General features: G+C 52.3%; 1 protein-coding gene across 4 annotated transcripts in view; it reads left to right on the forward strand.

The window, feature by feature from the left end:
* Nucleotides 1-20652, forward strand: part of Jade2 (jade family PHD finger 2) — a 49073-nt gene extending 28421 nt beyond the window's left edge. For all 4 annotated transcript variants that reach the window (XM_069993780.1, XM_069993778.1, XM_069993777.1 and 1 more), the window contains exons 7-13: nucleotides 835-1046; nucleotides 2264-2431; nucleotides 4848-4964; nucleotides 6755-7219; nucleotides 12816-12933; nucleotides 15016-15147; nucleotides 16027-20652. In XM_069993780.1, the coding sequence (XP_069849881.1) occupies nucleotides 835-1046; nucleotides 2264-2431; nucleotides 4848-4964; nucleotides 6755-7219; nucleotides 12816-12933; nucleotides 15016-15147; nucleotides 16027-16844 (2030 nt within the window). In that variant the 3' untranslated portion in view covers nucleotides 16845-20652. The remainder of the gene's footprint in view (nucleotides 1-834; nucleotides 1047-2263; nucleotides 2432-4847; nucleotides 4965-6754; nucleotides 7220-12815; nucleotides 12934-15015; nucleotides 15148-16026) is intronic.

Consider the following 20652-nt stretch of genomic DNA (forward strand, 5'->3'; position numbering starts at 1 on the left):
AAGCAGTAGAGCGCTCGCCTTGAGCTGTGCAGGGACAGCGCCCAAGTCCAGAGTTCAAGCCTCACAACTGACAAAAAAAAAAAAAAAGAATAAGGAAGCCAGATACTGGTGGCTCATGGCTGTAATCCTAGCTACACAGGAGGCTGAGATCTGAGGATTGTAGTTTGAAGGTAGCCCAGGCAGGAAAATGTGAGACTCTTAGACTCTTACCCCCAATTAGTCACCAGAAAACTGGAAGTGGCTCTGTGGCTCAAGTGCTAGAGCGCTAGTCTTGAATGAAAAAGCTCAGGGACAGCACCCAGGCCCTGAGTTCAAGCCCACAGCCAACCAAAAAGAAAATAAAAGAATACAGGAGCATATGATGGAGCTAATCAGTGGGGCGTGGGGGGAGGCTGGTTCTTCTGTCTGGAGCCCAGTAATTGGCCTCACCCAGGAAAGCCTAGCTTTTTGGTATTCAGCCACTCTTGGAACATTTCATCCTATTGAGGCTCCAGCAGTAGATTCTAGCCAACACTAGGGGATATAGCAGGAGTGTATCTAAACCAGCTCCACTCCATACACTCCATGCTCTCTGAACACAACATTTGTCCATGTGGTCTTAGGCAGCCTATCTTCAGTGAGATCAGAGGCCAAGGTGGATGGTCCGGCCTCTGCTAGAAAGTCCCTCCTATGCCCAGTTTTCCTTAGTTCTCTCAGTAGGTGAGTGAACCTTTGGAGACATTCTCTCTGCCTGCTGCAGCCCCAGGATCCAAGGCCTCTTCAGACTTCAAGGGATGCTGGATTTTCTAACACTGATACTATCTTTCCTCCCCACACCCTGTTTCCTCCTTGTAGAGAGACCTGAGCTGGATGAGCTGACTTTAGAGCGTGTGCTGGAGGAGCTGGAGACCTTGTGCCACCAGAATATGACACGAGCCATTGAGACACAGGAGGGGCTGGGCATCGAGTACGACGAGGACGTCGTATGTGATGTGTGTCGCTCTCCTGAGGGTGAGGACGGCAACGAGATGGTCTTCTGTGACAAATGCAACGTCTGTGTCCACCAGGTAGGGGACCCCCCACACTGCAGACAGGCTGTGTGTGATTGTAGGGTTTCACAGACCACCAGAGTACCAGCACTGCAGAAAAAGGAAAGTGAGTTTGAGAAGATTAAGTTGCTTGTTAGAGTTCTTAACACAGTCAAGACTATGAGCCATTGTTACCATTAGTGCTATTAGGAAATAGGTACAGCTGGGTGTCAGTGGCTCACATCTGTAATCTTAGCTATTTAGGAGGCAAAGATCTGAGAGGATCACGGTTTTCCAAAGCCAGCCCAGGCAGGAAAGTCCATGAGACTCTATCTCTAGTTAACCACCAGAAATTCAGGATTGGAGCTGTGGCTCAAGTGGTAGAGTGCTAACCTTGGGCAAAAAAAAATCCTCAGAGACAATAGCCAGGTTCTAAGTTCAAGCCCCATCACCAACTTATCCAGAACTCCCCAAGATAAGAGAAGGCTTGGATATCTTCAGGCTGTTTCTGGAAGTCCTGGCTAGGACCCAAGAATGCACTCTGGCTCTGACGTTCAGGCTCACACTGCAGCTGCACCAGACTCTGGGGAAGTCCAAGCTGGCTCTGACTTCCTACTTCCACCCAGCCACACTTGATCCCTCCCAACCTAAACATGACCAGAAAGAACCCTGCTCATAGAACTGTAAAAAGAAGAAGGCTCTGGGCCTTGATCTTACAAGAAGGCATCGAATCAATTTCTTTACGTTCTGATACTGGGGTTTGAACCCAAGGCCTGGGTGCTGTCCCTGAACTTTGTTTTGCTCATGGTTAGCACTTTAATACTTGATCCACAGAGCTCTGCTTCCAGCTGTGTGGTGGTTGATTGGAAGTAAGAGTCTCGTGCAGTTTCCCTGCCTGGGATGGCTTCAAACTGTGATCTCCACCTGCTGAGTAGCTAGGATTACAGGTGTGACTTGACAATACCTAGCCTAGAGACAATTTTTCATATTCCACCTAAGAGGTGCAGTTTATGGATCCTCCTGAAATCCATGCTAGTTGGCTAGAATGAGTGTCCTCCCAGCAGAGGGCATCCCTGAGTCCTTTCCCAGAAGAAGGGGAAATGGAGGGATTTCAGACAAAGAACCCTCTAGGAGCCCTTGGATGACAACCCCCACCCCCCAGGGGTCTTCCTGCCAGGCTGGAGTCTTCATTGCTTTACCCATAGCCTGGGCCTGGTACCATTTTCAGCCAAGTCATGACCTCCCTCTCTCCCTAGGCATGCTACGGGATCCTCAAGGTGCCTACGGGGAGCTGGCTGTGCCGGACGTGTGCCCTGGGAGTCCAGCCAAAGTGCCTGCTCTGCCCCAAGCGAGGAGGAGCCCTGAAGCCCACTAGAAGTGGGACCAAGTGGGTGCACGTCAGCTGCGCCCTGTGGATTCCTGAGGTGGGTAGGCATGGGGCTGGGGTGGGGAGGGCAGGCCCAGGGGCTAGCATGTGGGAAAGTGGGCAGGGTATCAGGTAAGCCCAGAATAGAATGCAAAGATCTGGGGTGACAGGCCTGGGAAGCTGGGGCAGCAGCTGCCCACGGAAACTTGGTGGACTTAGGCACTGTTGAGGGGTGGTTTCTGTGGGTAGGTGAGGTAATGGGTGATGGCAGGGTCAGGAGGTTGGTCCAAGGATAACAGTCAGACAGCCCACGGTAGGGGACATAGGTTAGGAGGCCATGTAAACCACAGTTTTGAGCTGCATGTTTAAAACAACCCAGCTGATCTCAACCAAAGTTAGGCACCCAGCCTAATGGAAGCTGGATAGTGGGCTTGCTCTTCTGGTAATGACTGGGATGGAGGGGTGGGCCCATGGTTGAGGTCAGCTGGGAAGGCTGGGGACAACAGTCTGGATGTATAGGGTGAGTCAAGACCATTTTCTTAAAAGCCAGGCCACCAATGGCTCACACGTGTAATCCTAGCTACTCGAGGCTGAGATCTGAGGATTGTAATTTGAAGCCAGCCTGGGCAGGAAAGTTGGTGAAACTTAATCTCCAATCAACTACCAAAAAAGTGAGAAATGGAGCTATGGCTCAAGTGATTAAAGCACTAACTTGGAGCAAAAGAAGCTCAGGGATTAGCCAGGTGTCTGTGGCTCACGCCTGTAATCCTAGTTACTCAGGAGGCTGAGATCTGAGGATCGCAGTTCAAAGCCAGCCCAGATGGGAAACTCTGAGAGACTCTTATCTCCAATAAACCACTCAGAAAACCAGAAGTGACTCTGTGGCTCAAGTGGTAGAGCACTTGCCTTGAGCTGAAGAGCTGAGGGACAGCGCGCAGGCCCAGAGTTTAAGCCCTACCACCGACAAAAAAAAGAAGCTCAGGGATAACACCTAGGTTCTGAATTCAAGCCCCAGGACCAGCCAAAATAATACTAATGACTGAACTTCACTAGAAAGCTGCATATTGCAGCCCATCCCCATTCCCGGGCTCCTAGCCCAAAGGTCACCTGCTGCGACCCACTACTGCATTAGCAATAGTACCTACTCTCACATCTCCCTCTTGAAAGCTGGAACTGCCTCTCAGTGTTCCCTAGACTGAGCACAGCTCAGTGACCCAACAGAGAGCCCACCATAGAGCACTTTGGAAGGGGCCCTTCCTTCTGTCCTCTGGTATGGGCTGTAGGGAAGCCATTGTGCCTGCTTCCTGGATCTGGGGTCCAATTTACTCAGCACAATGTCAGGACAGTCCCTTTAAGAGAAGCTTAGCAAAGGTCTATTCCCACTGGCCAGAAGAGCCCTAAAGAGACCCCACAAGAGGAGATGCCATGAGGCCTGTTCTTGGTGCTTAGTGAAAAATAACAAGTTACAAGAACTCTAAAGGTTGCTGGACACGGTGTCTCACACCTGTCATCCTAGCTACTCAGGAGGTTGAGATCTGAGGATTGTGGTTCAAAGCCAGCCCAGGCAGGAAAGTCCATGAGACTCTTATCTCCAATAAACCACTCAGAAAATGGGAAGTGGCACTGTGGCTCAAGTGTTAGAGCACTAGTCTTGAGCTGAAGAGCTGAGGGATGTTGCTCAGGCCCAGAGTTCAAGCCTCACAACTGACAAAAGAAAAAAAAAATCACAAAACTCTAAAGGTGCCATTAAACTAACAAAGGCCTGAGGTATAGAAGGGAAATCCTATGTGTGTACCCATGCAATGCAGTTTCTCTCTCTCTCCCTCTCTCCCTCTCTCCCTCCCTCTCTCTCTCTCTCTCTCTCCCTCTCTCCCTCTCTCCCTCCCTCTCTCTCTCTCTCTCCCCCTCTCTCTCTCTCTCTCTCTCTCTGGCAGGGGTCTGAACTCTGGGCCTGGGCGCTGTCCTTCAGCTCAAGGCTAGGGCCCTACCACTTGAGCCACAGCACCACTTCCGGCTTTTTTCTGCTTATGTGGTGCTGAGGAATCAAACCCAGGGCCTCAATGCATGCAAGGCAAGTGCTCTACCACTGAGCCAACTCTCCCTCCCCCCACACCCTCCTCTCTCTCTTTTCCTCTGAGACCCACACAGGCACTCTTCCAGGTATCTACATACACTGCATGCATTCCCACCCACCAGTCACTGGGCTGGTGAGGAAGGACCTAGGCTTTAAATACGTCTGCTTTGGAATTTGGAAGAACCGGGGATTTAGGGGGTTCAGCCATTGCTCTCTCTGCCCAGAGCCTGGGTTCAGCAGGTCAGTCTCAAGATTAGAGGCATAGCTCAATTGGTAGTGTTAGCCAGTAAGCAAAAGCATCAGGTCCTGGTTTTGGACCAAGGACAAAAAGACAGACTGTCACTTGGGGAACCTTGGAGGCAGACTGGGAACTGATGGAATTCCCTGTGTCCTGGCCCAGGTCAGCATCGGCTGCCCAGAGAAGATGGAGCCCATCACCAAGATCTCACATATTCCAGCCAGCCGCTGGGCCCTGTCCTGCAGCCTGTGCAAGGAGTGCACAGGTACCTGCATCCAGGTACGTAGTCTGTCTCCCCCTAACATGCCAGCCAGGAACAGCACCCATAGCACATTACCACACTCCACCGTTGCCACTGGAGACTCAACCACTATCTGCCTGTGAGTGACTCCCACATCCTGGTATGCATAAGAGTCCCCAAGGCCAGAGGTTTCAATAGAGTCTGTGTTGAATAGATCTGAGCCTTTACATGGCTAACAGAGTGACAAGGGATGCTGGTGCCTTTGGTCTATGAGAGAGGCAGATTGTCCTTCTGCTCTCTCCTGGATGAATCGTCATGGCAACATCAGGTGTGTCTCCATCCATTTACACAACCCTGAGGGACTGGCTGTAGGCAGCATCTGTGGCCCCTAATGTTGGGCACTAAAGTCTTTATCCAAGGCTGGTAGCCCTTGTAGAAGAAAGATGGGCCCCAAATTCCCCCACCCTAGATAATATTACAGGAGTCGAGAGCAGTGGTCCTTTTTATATATTTATTTTTCAAACTGCTGTATAGATAAATGATCTTCCCTCAGCCTCCCAGGAGTGCTAGGATTACAGTTGTACCCTACCATGCCCACTCAACCTTTCTTTTGCTGCTTTTTAATCCCAGCCTCTCTGTGTGTGTGTGTGTGTGTGTGTGTGTGTGTGTCTGTCTGTCTGTCTGTCTGTCTGTCGGTCGGTCGGTCGGTCGGTCGGTCGGTCGGTCGGTCGTGGGGCTTGAATTCTGGGCTGGGCACTTTCCCTGCGCTCTTCAGCTCAAGGCGAGTGCTCTACCGCTTGAGCCACAGTGCCACTTTTGGTTTTCTAGTGATTTATTGCAGAGAAGAGTCTCAGAGAGTTTCCTGCCCGAGCTGGCTTTGAACTATGATCTTCAGATCTCAGCCTCCTGAGTAGCTAGGATGACAGGAGTGAGCCACCAGCACTCAGCTCTCTTTTTTTTTTTTTGGCATATAAAAACTTCGCTCTGATCCAGGCACATGGTGGCTCACACCTGTGGTTGAGACAGGACGGTGGGTTTGAAGCCAGCCGGGGTACATAGCAACACCCTTTAGCCAACAAACAAACAAAAAAAGCTTCTTGTCCCAGGCTCTTGATTGCTTCCCCCAGCTGTATGGTGCTAGGCTCTCTTCCTTTCCAGGTGATCCATCCTATCTGCCCTAATTCTCCAAACCAAGCAGGATGCTGGGAGCCCCATTGTTTATTTGATGATTATGAGGCTTGAATTCAGGGTCTGGGTTCCCTGAGTGCTTATGCTCAAGACTAGTGCTCTTCCACTTTGAGCCACAGCTCTACTTCTGGTTTTCTGTGGTTCATTGGAAGTAAGGATCTCATGGACTTTCCTGCCTGGGCTTCAAACTGTGATTCTTGCCATGCACCGGTGGCTCATGCCTGTACTCCTAGCTACTCAGGAGGCTGAGATCTGAGCATCATGGTTCAAAGCCAGCCTGGGCAGAAAAGGTCATGAGACTCTTTATCTCCAATAAACCACTCAGAAAACCAGAAGTAGTGCTATGGCTCAAGGGGTAGAGCACCAGCCTTGAACTGAAGAGCTCAGGGACAGTGCCCAGGCCGAGTTCAAGCCCCATGACCGACAAAAATAAAATAAAAATTTTTAAAACGTGATTCTCTGACCTCAGCCTCCTGAGTAGCTAGATTGAGAGGTGTGAGCCACTGGCAACTGTAATGTAGAATGTCCCCAGATTTTACACTCTTGAGTGGATCTGTGGGAGAAGTCCCCCATTCTCTCCTCACCCCACCCCCGAGGGCTTCCCTTCACACCTGACCCCATCCTTCTTGTCCCTCTCCAGTGTTCCATGCCTTCCTGCGTCACAGCATTTCACGTCACATGCGCCTTTGACCACAGCTTGGAAATGCGGACTATATTAGCAGACAACGATGAGGTCAAGTTCAAGTCATTCTGCCAGGAGCACAGTGATGGAGGCCCAAGGGGCGAGCCTCCATCGGAGTCCGTGGAGCCCAGCCAGGCCGGGGAGGACCTGGAGAAGGTGACACTGCGCAAGCAGCGGCTACAGCAGCTGGAGGAAGACTTCTACGAACTGGTGGATCCGGCTGAGGTGGCCGAGCGGCTGGACCTGGCTGAGTCCCTGGTTGACTTTATCTACCAGTACTGGAAGTTGAAGAGGAAAGCCAACTCCAACCAGCCACTACTGACGCCCAAGACGGATGAGGTGGACAATTTGGCCCAACAGGAACAAGATGTCCTGTACCGCCGCCTAAAGCTGTTCACACACCTGCGGCAGGACCTGGAGAGGGTGAGTAACCCCTGCTGGGCCATCCCTGGAGGCCTGGTGACCCCACATCGCTGTCCTGGGACAGCCGAGACTGAGCGGGACGCAGCTGTGAACCTTGGCCTCCTGGCCATGTTTGATAGCCACCAAGAAGTTGGCTTCCACAGATTCCCACAGTTTGGGGGTGACTAATACTTACGGAACACAGAAAGATTCAGCTCTTGGGGCTCGCATTTAACCACAAACATGGTGAAAATGGCCCAGCTGTGAATGGGTGGCTAAGGAGCCCCCCAGAGTTGACCAGGACCCAGATTTTTGACACCTCGTCACCTCTGGCCTGGTCCGAAACATATGAACTTCTGTTCTGAGACTGAAGGCTGGGGTGGAGTGGGGCTTCCCAGCTGCGCCCCCTCTGGTCTTTGCTGAGTGCCTGGACATTGATTGACAGTAAGAAGTATCCAATCAAACCTGTGCTGGTGAGCTTGGGTTGGTAGATGGGAACGTGGCTCTTGGGTGTCTGACAGCAGGAGCACAAAGCATGCAGTGGGGACATGATCGATCAGCCACATGCACCAGGTGGTGGAAGAGTATGAAGGGGCTGTTGGCCCACACAAGGTTGCATGGTATCTTGTCTGAGCTGCAGAAACTGAGATTTCTGGGCCCTCCACATGAAAGACTAGAATCTTCAATGTGGCAGGGGGAACTGGGCACCCGTGGCTCAGGCCTGTAATGCTAGCTACTCGGGAGGCTGAGATCTGAGGTTCATGGTTTGAACCCAGCTTGCCCAGGACAGTTTGTAAGACTCTAGTTAACTAGCAAAAAAACAAAAACAAAAAAACAGAAGTGCACACACACACACACACACACACACACACACACACACACACACACACACACACACACACACACACACACACACACACACACACACACACACACACACACACACACACACACACACACAGAGATTTGCAGGAGTATGGCTGAAAACACTCCCTCCTAGGTGGCCTGGAGCAGAGACAGGATAGTGGCTTGGCCTAGGGTATTAGATTTACATCTGAGTGAGCTGACTCTTAGCTCCAGTCCTCTGAGCCCCAGGGGCCTCCTCTCTGGACATTTAGTTCTGGGGTTCCCAGAGCATGGGCTGTGGTATCACAGGGACATAAGACATCATGCCACCTTTAGCCTAGGCTGTGATTGGAGGCTTCCAGGGAGATCTGTGACCTGGGGTCAGCTGCTTTTCTTATAGACAAATCTGTATTTTTAAAAAAAGGGAGTGGTACATCTTGTCTCTTGCACTAAGGAGGAAGGAATGACCAGACCCCACTTTCCCATTCATTTCCTCTTTACCCCACTCATCTGCCCTGGGCCCTGGGCAAAAGGGAAATGACTCTGATGGCTTGGAAGGACTCTTAACGCTTGGTGGTAGCAGATCAGAAAGGGGTTTGGGAGGATCCCATGTCTCCGAGTCTAGCCTGGGCGGGGGGCATGGCCACCTACATTGCAACCACAGTATCCTAGGCGACCCAGACTCATGTCACATGGGGCGGGGGAGACAGCTGTGAGCCCTTGGAGACCAAAGCTGCTTCCAGAGTGCACAGCTCTCCTTCTGCAGTCAGATGAGCCCTCCTTGGTCTGTGGTCAGCCCTGGTGTCTGGCCCTGGCTGGGCTGTGCAGGGTGGTGCAGGGCTGAGTCACGTCCACAGCTGTCATCCTGAGAAAGGAAGAAAAGCAATACTTCTGAGCTCTATGAAATAACAGGAAGCCTTAGAGGAAGGTTGGTGTTTGACTTTACATCTGAGCTGGGGGAGGGAGGGGCAGCAGGGTCTGTTCATTCTTTTTCTCTAGTGTATAAATGGCCCAGGCAGAAAGTCAGTCAGGGAATGTGGCTTAGTAATAAGAGGGCTTGCCTAGCATCCATGAAGTCCTCAGTTACCACATAAACAGAAAAGGCCAGAAGTGGCACTGTGGCTCAAGTGGTAGAGAGCTAGCCTTGAGTAAAAGAAGCTCAGGGACAGTGCCCAGGCCCCAAGTTCAAGCCCCAGGACAAGAAAGGAAAGAAAGAAAGAGAGAGGAAGGAAGGAAGGAAGGAAGGAAGGAAGGAAGGAAGGAAGGAAGGAAGGAAGGAAGGAAAGAAGGAAAGAAGGAAAGAAGGAAAGTCAGTCTTCTAGCCTCCTAACTCTAGGGTCAGCTGGTACAGATGGAACCAAAATCTGAGGCTGGCAAAGCCTGGGATGCCAGCCTGGCAGAGCCCAGAGCAAACAGCTGCCATAAACCCATCCAAAGGCAGGTGTCATCAGTCTAATCCTCTAGAAAGAAGAGTCGGGACCTTCTGGAGGCTGTATAGCTTCTCATGGCTCGGGAGGACCCTGTCCAAATGCTGTTTCCTCAGAGCTACGGTGGCTGGGCTGGTACGGCATCACTGAGAACAGGGCAAGGGGTGGAACAGCCCTGGAGACAAGCATGAGCCAGCTGTCAACCCCGGGGAGTCCCAGCCTCAAGGCCTCTCAGGGCCATGTGTTGGTGTCCTAAGGGAACGCTCAGCATCAGGAACTCAGCTGTGCATTGGAGGGGAAAGGAAAGGCAACTTGCTGCAAAGCCCTGTGGGCGTTGGTGGCCTGGCCACCAGGACTGGTCCCCAACTATGGCCCATTGCCAACAGCAGAGAGTATCCAGCCTGAGAGTGGGCACTAGGCCAACTCAGGCCCGGATCCATCTGGGAGGTGTATGTCTCCAGCCCAAAGCCTTTTGGGACCTGGCTTTGTGTCCAGTGGTGCTTCCCAGCCCTGTGCCTGCTTTGTGGCAAGTGGCAAGAAGACTCAAATTCACCTAGGGGTCACAGCTAGGACAGGGGACTGAGCTGAGCACAGTGGCCTCCATTGCTGACTCAGATGATGCTGGCTGCAAGCAGTTGAACTCTTAGAAAGGAGGCCTGGGAATCAGCATCTTCCCTGAAGGATTTGCCCCTCCATGGCCAGCCAGGGAGCTGTGGAAAGAAGTTAGGTCTGCTACCAGCATGACAACCCATGTTTTGTTTATTTTGGAGTGTTTTGTTGTTGATACTTGTTTGTTTTTGTGCTGATGTGCTGGTACTAGGGCTTGAACTCAGGGTCTGGAGCTTTTCCACTCAAAGTTAGTGGTCTACTACTTGAGCATACTTCATGTGCAACTTTTCTTTCTTCTCCCTCCCTCCTTCCTTCCTCCCTTCCCCTCTCCTTCCCTTTCACCCCCCCCCCTCTCTTTGTGGTGGTTAGTTGGAGATGAGATCCTCATGGACTTTCTTGCCCAGGATAGCTTTGAACTGTGATTCTCAGACCTCAGCCTCCTGAGTACCTAGAATTAAAAGCATGAACCACTGATGTCTGGCTGATACCCCATGTTACGATCAGCATCCTGAAACTTAGAGCCATGGGCTTGGCCCTGACAGGCAGCTTGGAAGGGCTTGGCCACTGGAACCTCCCAGTTGTTCACAGCTGACATAAAATTTACAGCAGTGAACATCAACCCTACAAATGCTGGCTAGTGCCCCAGAACCAACCATGCTAGCAATCAGACTGTCCAGGGCCTTTGCTCTCTGTTTATTCCAAAGCCTGACTTGGCCTGCCGAGGGGGTCAAAAGGATGGAAGTCACTCTCCAGATAGAAGTTTCACTTCTGCCACCTGTCCCTAGGGGACAGAGGCTCAGTGGGTCCTGCCTTCTGCCACACTTGCTACCTACCTCCTTGGCAATAGTGGGGCTTGAACTCGGGGCCTAGGTGCTGTCTCTGATCTCTTTTGCTCAAGGCTAGTGCTCTGCCACTTGAGGCACAGCTCTACTTACAGCTTTGTTTTGGTGATTAATTGGAGATAAGAGACTTAGGGATTTTCCTGCCCGGGCTGGCTTTGCAACATGATCCTCAGATCTCAGCCTCTTGAGTAGCTAGGATGACAGGTGTGAACCACCAGTGCCTGGCTTCCCTCGTTCTCTTAGCAGGCACCTAGTTCTGTGGTTCCTCAGTCCAGGGGAACCAACCTATCCCGCCAGCATTTGAGTTGGTTGAACCCTCTTACTCCCTCCCCTCCCCTCCTCCTCTCTCCCCCCTCCCACTTTCAGCTCCTCTGTTGTCAACCACATCTCTCCTGCCCTTCCTCCCTCAAAGTGTATATACTTGCTGTGCTGGCTGGACTCTTACAAGAGCCTGCAGGCCAACCACCAACAGCCTCTACTTCTTCATCCTCATCCCCCAGCCGTTGCAGCACGGATGACCACAGTCAACCCTGCCTTAGGCCTTGGCACCCTTTTCCCATGGAAGCTCAGAAGCCCCAAGACCAGCACGTTCCCCCCATCCCCCAAAACCCCCCCAGCAGAGTTGATGATTGCAAATCACTTTTATTAAGATATAAAACCTGGGCCTAAAGATGTAGGCTTGGTGTGGGGACGGGGGAGTTGAACTGTTTAGCATGTGATGCAGAGAGTCTATACACAATGCATGCATCCTGTCAGAGCTAGAGACAGAAAAAGGCCTTCCAGGGTCTCCTTTATCACTAGGCTCAAGAAGAAAAAGTCACCCATTGTCAGCAGAGTCTGGGCTGGGAGGAATAGTGGACTTGCTGACGAGTAGGAGTTTGAACCAGAGGCCTCTCCCATCTAAGCTTAAGAACAAGAAGACCAAGCACTGCCTGGAAGATGAGTCTGGTTAGACAGAGATGGTGGCTGTAGCTAGGAAGACCTTGCAAGGACTCAGGGTTCAAGCTGAGTGGGCCTGGCCAGCTGTCCCTGCTTTAGGAGGCTCTGGCCTGAGCTAAAGTGCTCATTGCAAAGCAAGCCAGGCCTGGTCTTGGCCTCAGAAGTGTGTGAAAGAGCAACCAGTCAGGAAAACCAGCATGCTGGGGTAAGGTGCTGGGGGGAGGGGGGAACAGGCCTGCAGGTTGCACACCTGTGTATAATAAGCAAGATGGTCTTCATGGGGCTCTTCCTCGCTGCCCTAGGCTTCCAGGCTTTCTGCTGAGTTCTCTCGCTGGCTGTGTGAATGTGGCCACATAGTTGGAGGAAGCTTTGGCTAATCAGCTGGGGCCTGGTTCAGTGCAGCAGGTAGACAGACCTGGGCTTCTGCAGACTAGACACTGGTAGGGACTGCCTGTGCAAAGCCGTTCTGGATCCTTCTAACTTTGGGTTCCAGGCCCTGCCTACCTCAGGACAGACTGAGTTTTTACTTGTGTCCGAAGAGTTGCTTCGCTGGCAAAGACAGGGAGGAGCTAGAAGGTAGAGAGGTGAACTTGGGGAGACCTGGATAGCTTCAGACACACACTGTGAGTGTAGACAAGAAGCAACCAGGCTGGGAAGGCCGTGGGATGCCGCTTGGCTGGCTGGTCATGGAGAAGTTAAAACCAGAGGAGGAAGGCAGAGTTGCGAGGCTGAGGTGCCCTGGTGCCCCCTGCTCACTGGTGACTTAGCCTGAGGTCTTTGGTCCCATGTTGTGGATGATAAATGTGGAGCTGAGGCCCAGGACCCACTCAGGATCTGCAAATGGAGTCCCAGAAGTCCCTGGAAGGGAGACAGCAATGGCCTATGCCCCAGGCGCATGGAGGCCTGAAGGCTGGCGATCAGAGACTAAGGTAGGAAATGTCTCTGTTTCCTCAGGTTAGAAATCTGTGCTACATGGTGACAAGACGCGAGAGGACGAAACAGGCCATCTGCAAGCTCCAGGAGCAGATATTCCACCTGCAGATGAAGGTCGTCGAGCAGGATTTGTCTCGAGGTACTTGCCTGTGGCTGCCATTTCTGTGCACCCCACCGGACTGGGTATATACATATATCTTTGAGTCCTGGCAGGACATGTGCATGAGACAAGGGGCGATCCATCTCCTCTCCACTTTGTATCTGCATCATGCAGTTACCAGACCCAGAGGGGGCCCTGCCAGGTGTCCTGGTCGTGCTGATAGGCAATGAGCCAGAGTCTGGAACACAGCTCCTTAGAGATTCTGAGTCCTAGTGGCTTTGTATTGAGGCTGAGGCAGGCTGGCAGATGAGCTTCCTTGAAAACCACTGTGCCTGGTGGTCTTTTTTATTTTTAAATTTGTGCCAGCACTAGGGCTTGAACTCAGTGCCTGGGCACTGTCCCTCAGCTTTTTCACTCAACGCTAGTGCTCTGCTCCTTGAGCCACGCCTCTCCTTCTGACTAATTGCTGGGTAATTGGGGATAAGAGTCTCATGGACTTCCCACTGGGGCTGGCTTTGAGATCCTCAGATCTCAGCTTCTTGAGTGGCTAGGCTTACAGATGTGAGCAACTGGTGCCTAGCAAGTCAATTCTGGGGAAAGCAGCTGCCCCAGGATTAGAAGGTAGCCTGTGTGTGTGTGTCCCTTCTTTCTGGTCGTATATGGCAGGATTTAGGCCCCAGTGGTTTTCCTTTGTGGTCTTCTCTTACACTCACATGCATTCAATAAGTGTAGAATTCAAAACCCAGGGAGCTCTGACCTTGACCTTGTTGGTGTCAGAGATGGGCAGACACAGGTTCCTTCCTAGAGACAGACACCATTAGAGCAGAATGACTGGAATACTGGTCCCTGCTGAGAGCTGAGCTGCCTCAGTTTACTCTTTGAAATCACCACCCACTCTGGCCAAGTGGGGACATTGCTAAGTCAGGGCTCATTGTACCACGCAAAGCATATTATGCACGCAGATGGCTGACGGAGCACAGACAGAGTGCTTGCCCTCGTGGAGCTTACCATCTGGAGAGAAAGGAAAGCGGCGGCCCAGGTTGTGCAGTCAGTGGCAGTGACATGAGCAGCATCTCATGGCATGGGCCACCCATTTCTGTGCAGAAGAGGCACCCCAGGGTGCTTATAGGGCAGAAGCAGTGCCTTCAAGTACTGGGTCCACACCTCCACATTGGGTTTGGGGACTTGGCAGTTCAGGACAAGGCAAATTTTGGACAGAAAACTGGTTTGAGCCTGACGTGGGGTCCGGGTAACAAGCATGGGCTGAGGTTAAAGGTGGTATTAGGGCCTTGACCCAAACCAGGTGAAGGACAGACAGGAAAGCATATTTGCAGACTAAAGCGTGGGCAAACTGGAAAGACCTTGATACAGCTGCAACTGAGGAAAACAAGGTGCTTAAGATGAGACTGTAGGGTAACCAGAGTAAGTTGGGCAAGGCCCTGTGGTCTGGAGGAGTCTAGACTGACTCAGAGCAGTGAGGAAGCTCCTGCTGCCCCACCCCCCATCCCCAGCTGATCACATGTGAGGAGACAAAGCCCTGGCTTGAGTTACTCTGACAACTAATAGCAGAACTGAGCTGGGCCACATCCCTTGACATTCTGCCTTGTTCAGGAAGCTCTCCTATCTCTGGCTGAGATGCTGGGGAGGATTCAAGGCCACTAGATCTCCCTGACCCAAGGAAATCCTGAACCTTCCCATCTGCTGCTGACCTCAGAAGCAGACTGAGAGACAAAGCCTGGTGGCTCAGTCCTGTCATCCTAACTACTCAGGAGGCTGAGATCGGAGGATCACGGTTAAAAACCTGCCAGGGCTTTAGTCCATAGACTATCTTGTCTCCAATTAACCAGCAAAAAGTTGGAAGTAGCATTCCTGGACTCAAGGCCCTGCCAGTCCAGACATACTATTCATCCCTCAGGACTTCCTGAGTCCTCTATTATCCCCAGAGGATACCTGTGGCATGTCACTGTACTTGTCTTTCACCAGCTGACTGTTCCTGGTTTGTGGCTCTGACCTTGGAGCTGTGGGGAGTTCTGGATGAGCACTGCTGCGTGCCAACTGGGTAATGTTGGTCCTCACCAAGGCTGCTCTGGGTAACCTTCTGCCTCACTTTCCCCAACACAGAGCAGTCCGGAAAGAGAGCGAAGGGTAAGAAGAGCGACTCTAAGAGGAAAGGCCGTGAGGGTCCTAAGGGCAGCAGCCCTGAGAAGAAGGAGAAAGTGAAGGCTGGGCCTGACTCAGTTCTGGGGCAGCTGGGTGAGTAAAGGGCCACACTGGCCCAGCCAAACCAAAGCCCACGCCATCGTCACCCCATGTAAAGCCAGCCACACAGAGTAGAGATGGTGGCTCTAGGAGACACCCCAAGAAATGTCAGGAAGTATCCTGGTTCTGAGTGCTAGGTTTTCCCAGAATCCCCTGTCTATGCCATTCTACCAGAATACTCTGAAATGGGCTCTTCCTTCAATCCCAGCAAACCTTTCTAGGACTACTCAGAGAGACCCAGAGGAGGGGCCACAGGTCCTGTAGCCATTGTCACTGGCCTCCTTCCTGTCCCATTGGACAGAACAGTCCTCAAGGGACCTCAGGACTGGGCTCTGATTCCCAAGAGATCTGTCATAAATGCCTACACTCTTAGGTACAGTCCTCCTTCTGACTTCACTTCTGACTTCACTTCTGCACAAAAACCCCAGCTTCTTATTTTTAATGTGCCCTGACGTATCAAGGCGGCCTCTTGCGTGTCTAAAGAGAAGCCTCGGCTCCATGAGAGACTTTCTGCTACTTTTGCATAAGAGGCTTCTGGGAGTGCTCATAAGATGCAGCACCCCCTGGTGGCAAGCAGAGGAAACTCCACTCCTCCTTTGCATCCTGAACAGTTGCACTTGGTTTAATGTTCTCTGCTCTCACCACTTTGATTGAACAAGGAGCTTGCGGTGTCATTTGATCCCCCAGTCCTGGGGTTGGATGTCCTGGTGAGCGGGGACCTTGCTCTTTGGTGGTGGTGACAGGAAGGATGGGCAAGTTGGGACACTGGGGAGGAAGAAGCATGGTGCTGGCTTAGGGGGTCAGCGAGGGCTGCCTGAAAGGGCGGGCCACACCTGCCTCTTCTCACCTGCCTTCCTTTCTCCCCTTGGACAGGCTTATCCACCTCATTCCCCATCGACGGCACCTTCTTCAACAGCTGGCTGGCACAGTCAGTCCAGATCACAGCAGAAGACATGGCCATGAGCGAATGGTCACTCAACAATGGGCACCGCGAAGACCCTGCTCCGGGGCTGCTGTCAGAGGAACTCCTGCAGGACGAGGAGACCCTGCTCAGCTTCATGAGGGACCCCTCGCTGCGACCTGGCGACCCTGCCCGGAAGGCTCGAGGCCGTACCCGTCTCCCCTCTAAGAAGAAACCCCCACCACTGCAGGAGGGGCCTGGTTCACTGACCACTTCAGACAAGCACCCGAAGAAGCCCTGGAGCCAGGATGCAAGCAATGGCAAGGGCGGGCAAGGGCCTCCCCCGACCAGAAAGCCACCACGGCGGATATCTTCCCACTTACCGTCCAGCCCTACAGCTGGGGACTGTCCTGTCCCAGCAATCCCGGAAAGCCCCCCACTACTGGCCCCGGGGACTCCGGATGAGGCAGCCCCAACAGCTGCTGACTCGAATGTCCAAGTGCCTGGCCCTATGGTGAGCCCCAAGTCCTTGGGCCGGCTGCGGCCACCCCGTGAGAGCAAGGTCACTCGGCGATCACTGGGTGCCAGGCCCGATTCTGGGACAGGACCACCTACCCCTGTGGCTGAGAGGCCGAAGGTCAGCCTGCATTTTGACACCGAGGCTGATGGCTACTTCTCTGATGGGGAATTGAGCGACTCGGACGTAGAAGCAGAGGACAGTGGTGTACAGCGGGGCTCCAGGGAGGCAGGGGCTGAGGAGGTAGTCCGTATGGGGGTACTCGCCTCCTAACTTACCCCTACCCATACCCCGGGCCCTGCCCTCGACCCCTATAAGGCCTCAGCCCGATTACAACTGCCATTTCCAACTGCTGAGTGTCCCAGACTCCCTGACGCTGCCACTCTATTGTGGTTTTATTTTTAATATAGAGAGAGTTTTGAATTCCACACTGTTGTCTTTCCTCTGTGCTGGCCTAGGACATTAGGATTTCTTCCATGGCTCTGGTCACAGGGACTGTGCCAGGCCTTGTACCACCCCTGTCCTGGCCCATGAAGCATTGCTGGGCTTCTGGCTAGGTGTAGGTAAGGTGAGGAAGAGCTCAGGACTCCTGCCCGCTGCCACTAGGTGACACAGACTGTCGTTTGGGCATTATTTTATGGCAGATGGGCCTGCCCCGCCTTGCCCCCAAATTGTACTGGGGCCTACTTTTTTTGTTTTTTTTGTTTTTTTTCTTTGGAGGGGGTCCTGCTGCACTCTACTGATCCCCAAGGAAGTATAATAAGTGTACCAGAGTCTACTCACTGTAAACAAGCACAACGAGTTTATATGAGAAAGCACTGAGGGGGTGCAGGGGGCCCAACTGGTTCCTGACCAACCCATATCATCGTAAGGCCTGCCCCCCCCCTTGCCACCCTCCCTTTCTTGCTGCTTTACCCCTGCCAGTGCCCAGCCCAGCGGCTCTGGGAAGGGATGTCCCAAAATCCTTCCTTTAGCTGTTGCCATTTACTCAGGGGACTCCCCCAAACAGCCAGCCACCAGTGCAGGTGGAGGGCTCCTAGTGAGACCCAGTGCCCAGCCAGGGCCGGGGATGTGGGGCTCAGACCAGCCCACTGCAGAGAATTACTCTGGGGGCTCCAACTTCCTTCCTTCCTTCGGGGCAGCCTCCGCTGAAGTCTGATGACTCCTCTCTGGAGTTGGCCAGACCAGACCATTGCCTTTCCAAATTACCTAGTTCTGTTAAGAGATGAGCTTCTTCCTCTGTTTCCTTCTGGAAACGTCTCCTTCCAACAAGCAGTGGGATCCCGGGGCCCAAGGCAGGCCAGTTTTGGCCTGCTGGGGCTAGTTGAAGTCTTGCTGGATGCTCCTATGTTCCTCCATCCCTTTGGCGCCTTAACCCCTCTTCCCCCCACCCCATCCCCTCCTTCCCCCCTCCCCCCACTTCTCCCCCCCACCCCCCCTCCAAGTCCCAGGTTGTTGTGAAGAGTTTCAATGGAGTGGCCCCAGGGTGATAGCTCAGGGAACAAATCAAAAAGGAATTCCGTGAACTTTTTTTTCTTTTCTTTTCTTTTCTTTTTTCTTTTTTGCTTTTATCAATGATTCCTGGGTCACTTCCACCACTGGTTTAAAAAATAAATAAAAAAAAATTAAAAAAAAAAAAAAGTTACAAAGCCAGAACTTCTCCAACCAGAAACCTTGGAAAAGTCCAGTGAAATCAGTCGAATCACTCTGTGGATGCCAAAGAATATTTTGACCATAATTCACAGCACAGTCTGGGCCTGACAACTTGTCACTTGGACTTCTTTCAATGGAGTTCTTAACGCAACAAAAGTACAGACACACAAGTCACAGCGCAACCCACGGAGGAGTGGAGACCAGGCCTGAACCCCAGGCCCTGGGAGGAAGGGGCTTTTGCTGCTTCTGCTGCTGTTGCTGGCCGTTGGATTTCAGACCCTGGGCTGGGCCACTGTGAGCGTTCCTATACTCTTTTTTTTTTTTTTTTTTGAGACACACATACACCCCCCCCAGGCGGGAAGTGGGGAGTGGGGGGGTCCTGACTGTGAAGCCAGCGTGGGAACCTGTCTTGACACCTATTCACCCACGCAAATGCACAAAGAGCAAATAATGCGGAATAGGGGAACAGCTTGGTCTACTCACCCTGACTGCAAAACCTATCCAAAGGTACGACAGTGGCATTGGATTCCTGACAGTTCACAGAATACAGATACAAAGATGATGACTTTTTTTTTTTTGTTTTCTTTCCAGTTCAGAGGCATCAGACCCATCTGTCTGAGCCAAGTGGACTCTGAGAGCATGGGGTGGGCTCCAAGGATCCTGGGCGCTTTAGGGGATGGCATGAGCTACCACGTAGACTTAGTCTGCCCACCCGCCCGCCTTGGCAGTAGTGTGGTGTTGTCATCAGCATCCCCACCCCCAGTCTCTGTTTACTGCCTTCAAACAGACCTTTCTTCCCTGTGCTTTCAGTCACTATGGGTCAAAACCTTGTCTTCTGGCTTGCTTGGTCTGACCCTGTAACGAGCAAAGGGGTGAGTTAAAGAACAACCAAACGCTGCCAGGCTGGAGTGGCTAACAAGGGCTTAGGATGCAGCTGTGATCTCACTGCGGGTCCCTCACCCTTTTGTGGCATTCTGGGGCAGCAGGGGCTGGGCTTTGGGTGGGGGATGAAGGAATCTGGTCTCTAGCTTTGGAGCTGGCCAAGCTCCAGGACCAAGCAGACAGGCAGATGGATGGATGGCCTGTGTCTTGCCTTGGATGCTGGCCTCTCTCCTTTGGGCCCATGTCCTGTTGACCAGACTCCAGGTGTCTATGAGGCCAGAGTCCTTTCACTTCCGGGCCAGTCTTCATCAGGCAGCTGTCCACCACCTCCAGGAAGTCCTCCAGGCCACAAGGAGGATGAGGGGTATCAGTTTCCTTCCTCCCAGTTCCCTTCAGCCCTTTCCCTGTTAGCCACCAGCCCCTGTCCTCTTCCTGCCACATCTACAATGTAGACGGCTTTGCCACCCCTGTGACCCTGGCAGGTTCCTTTTCCAGCCTAGGGGCAGATCTTTCTCGTACCCACCTTCATCGCCCGCTCCTCAGAGAGGCGGCCACCACTCTGTTAACTCATTCTTGCCCATCCTGGCCACCATCCACCTCCTTCCCTCCCTCTAAGGAAAGTATTTTTGTGTATCGTAAGTGTATTTTGAAACAAGGAGAAGAAAGGTAGAAGATGTGTTTATTTTATTAAATGCGCTCTGACGATGGCAGCGGGTGTCATGTAAAGGGCCTCCGATTTGGGGAGAGGCCCCCTAAGGTATGGTATGGCCAGTGTGGGCACATACCAGTTCAGGGGTATATCTGGAGACTTGGCTGCCCCATGGTAACTAATACTGGCAACAGCTGGACCGGGCATTTCCTTGTTCACTGCCAGATGGGGCCCATCTCTGCCCATGCTCTGTAGAACAATCTGGATCCCGGTAGCAAGATCCCTGGGGGAAGTACCTAGGCTCAGCCCTTGGCCTGACCTTTGGTTGTTCTTTAACTTCCTGTCCCCTCCCTCAGAGACACAAAACCCTTTTGTGGTCCAAATGGTTGGGGGGGGGGTTGAGGGAGGGTGGCAGTGTGGGGGGGAAATAACATGAATGTCACAGGAGGAGACCCCTTCTGTCTTTGTTTCAAAGAAAAGTGATGTGCCATTTGTTAATATACAAGAGAAATATTGAAAATATATTGAAAAGAGCAATTTTAAATTATTTTTGGCTTATGTTGCAATATTTATTTTCTTGTATTAGAAAAGATTCCTTTGTAGAGAAAAAAAATGTATTTTTCATTACTGCAAAAGACCTATTTCTCCTTTTTGTACATTGTTCTGTGTTGGCAGCCCTCAACGAGCAATAGAATGTACGGCTGCTCCCGTGCGGCCAGTACCTCTGTGCCCTGCATGGTTCTGTGTTGCTGCTGCATAGCCCCAAAACCCCATCCTGTCCTGCTCACTCTTGGGGGGGCTTCCAGACGCTGACCCCCGCCAGGGTCTGTGTCTGAGGACCCCTCGACACTCCTCATTTGTTGGCAAATGCAGTTAATAAAGCGATGTTTTCTGTGC

This window comes from Dipodomys merriami, unplaced genomic scaffold (assembly GCF_024711535.1).
Source record: "Dipodomys merriami isolate MVZ:Mamm:240054 unplaced genomic scaffold, mDipMer1.0.p SCAF_44, whole genome shotgun sequence".
Lineage (NCBI taxonomy): Eukaryota > Metazoa > Chordata > Mammalia > Rodentia > Heteromyidae > Dipodomys > Dipodomys merriami.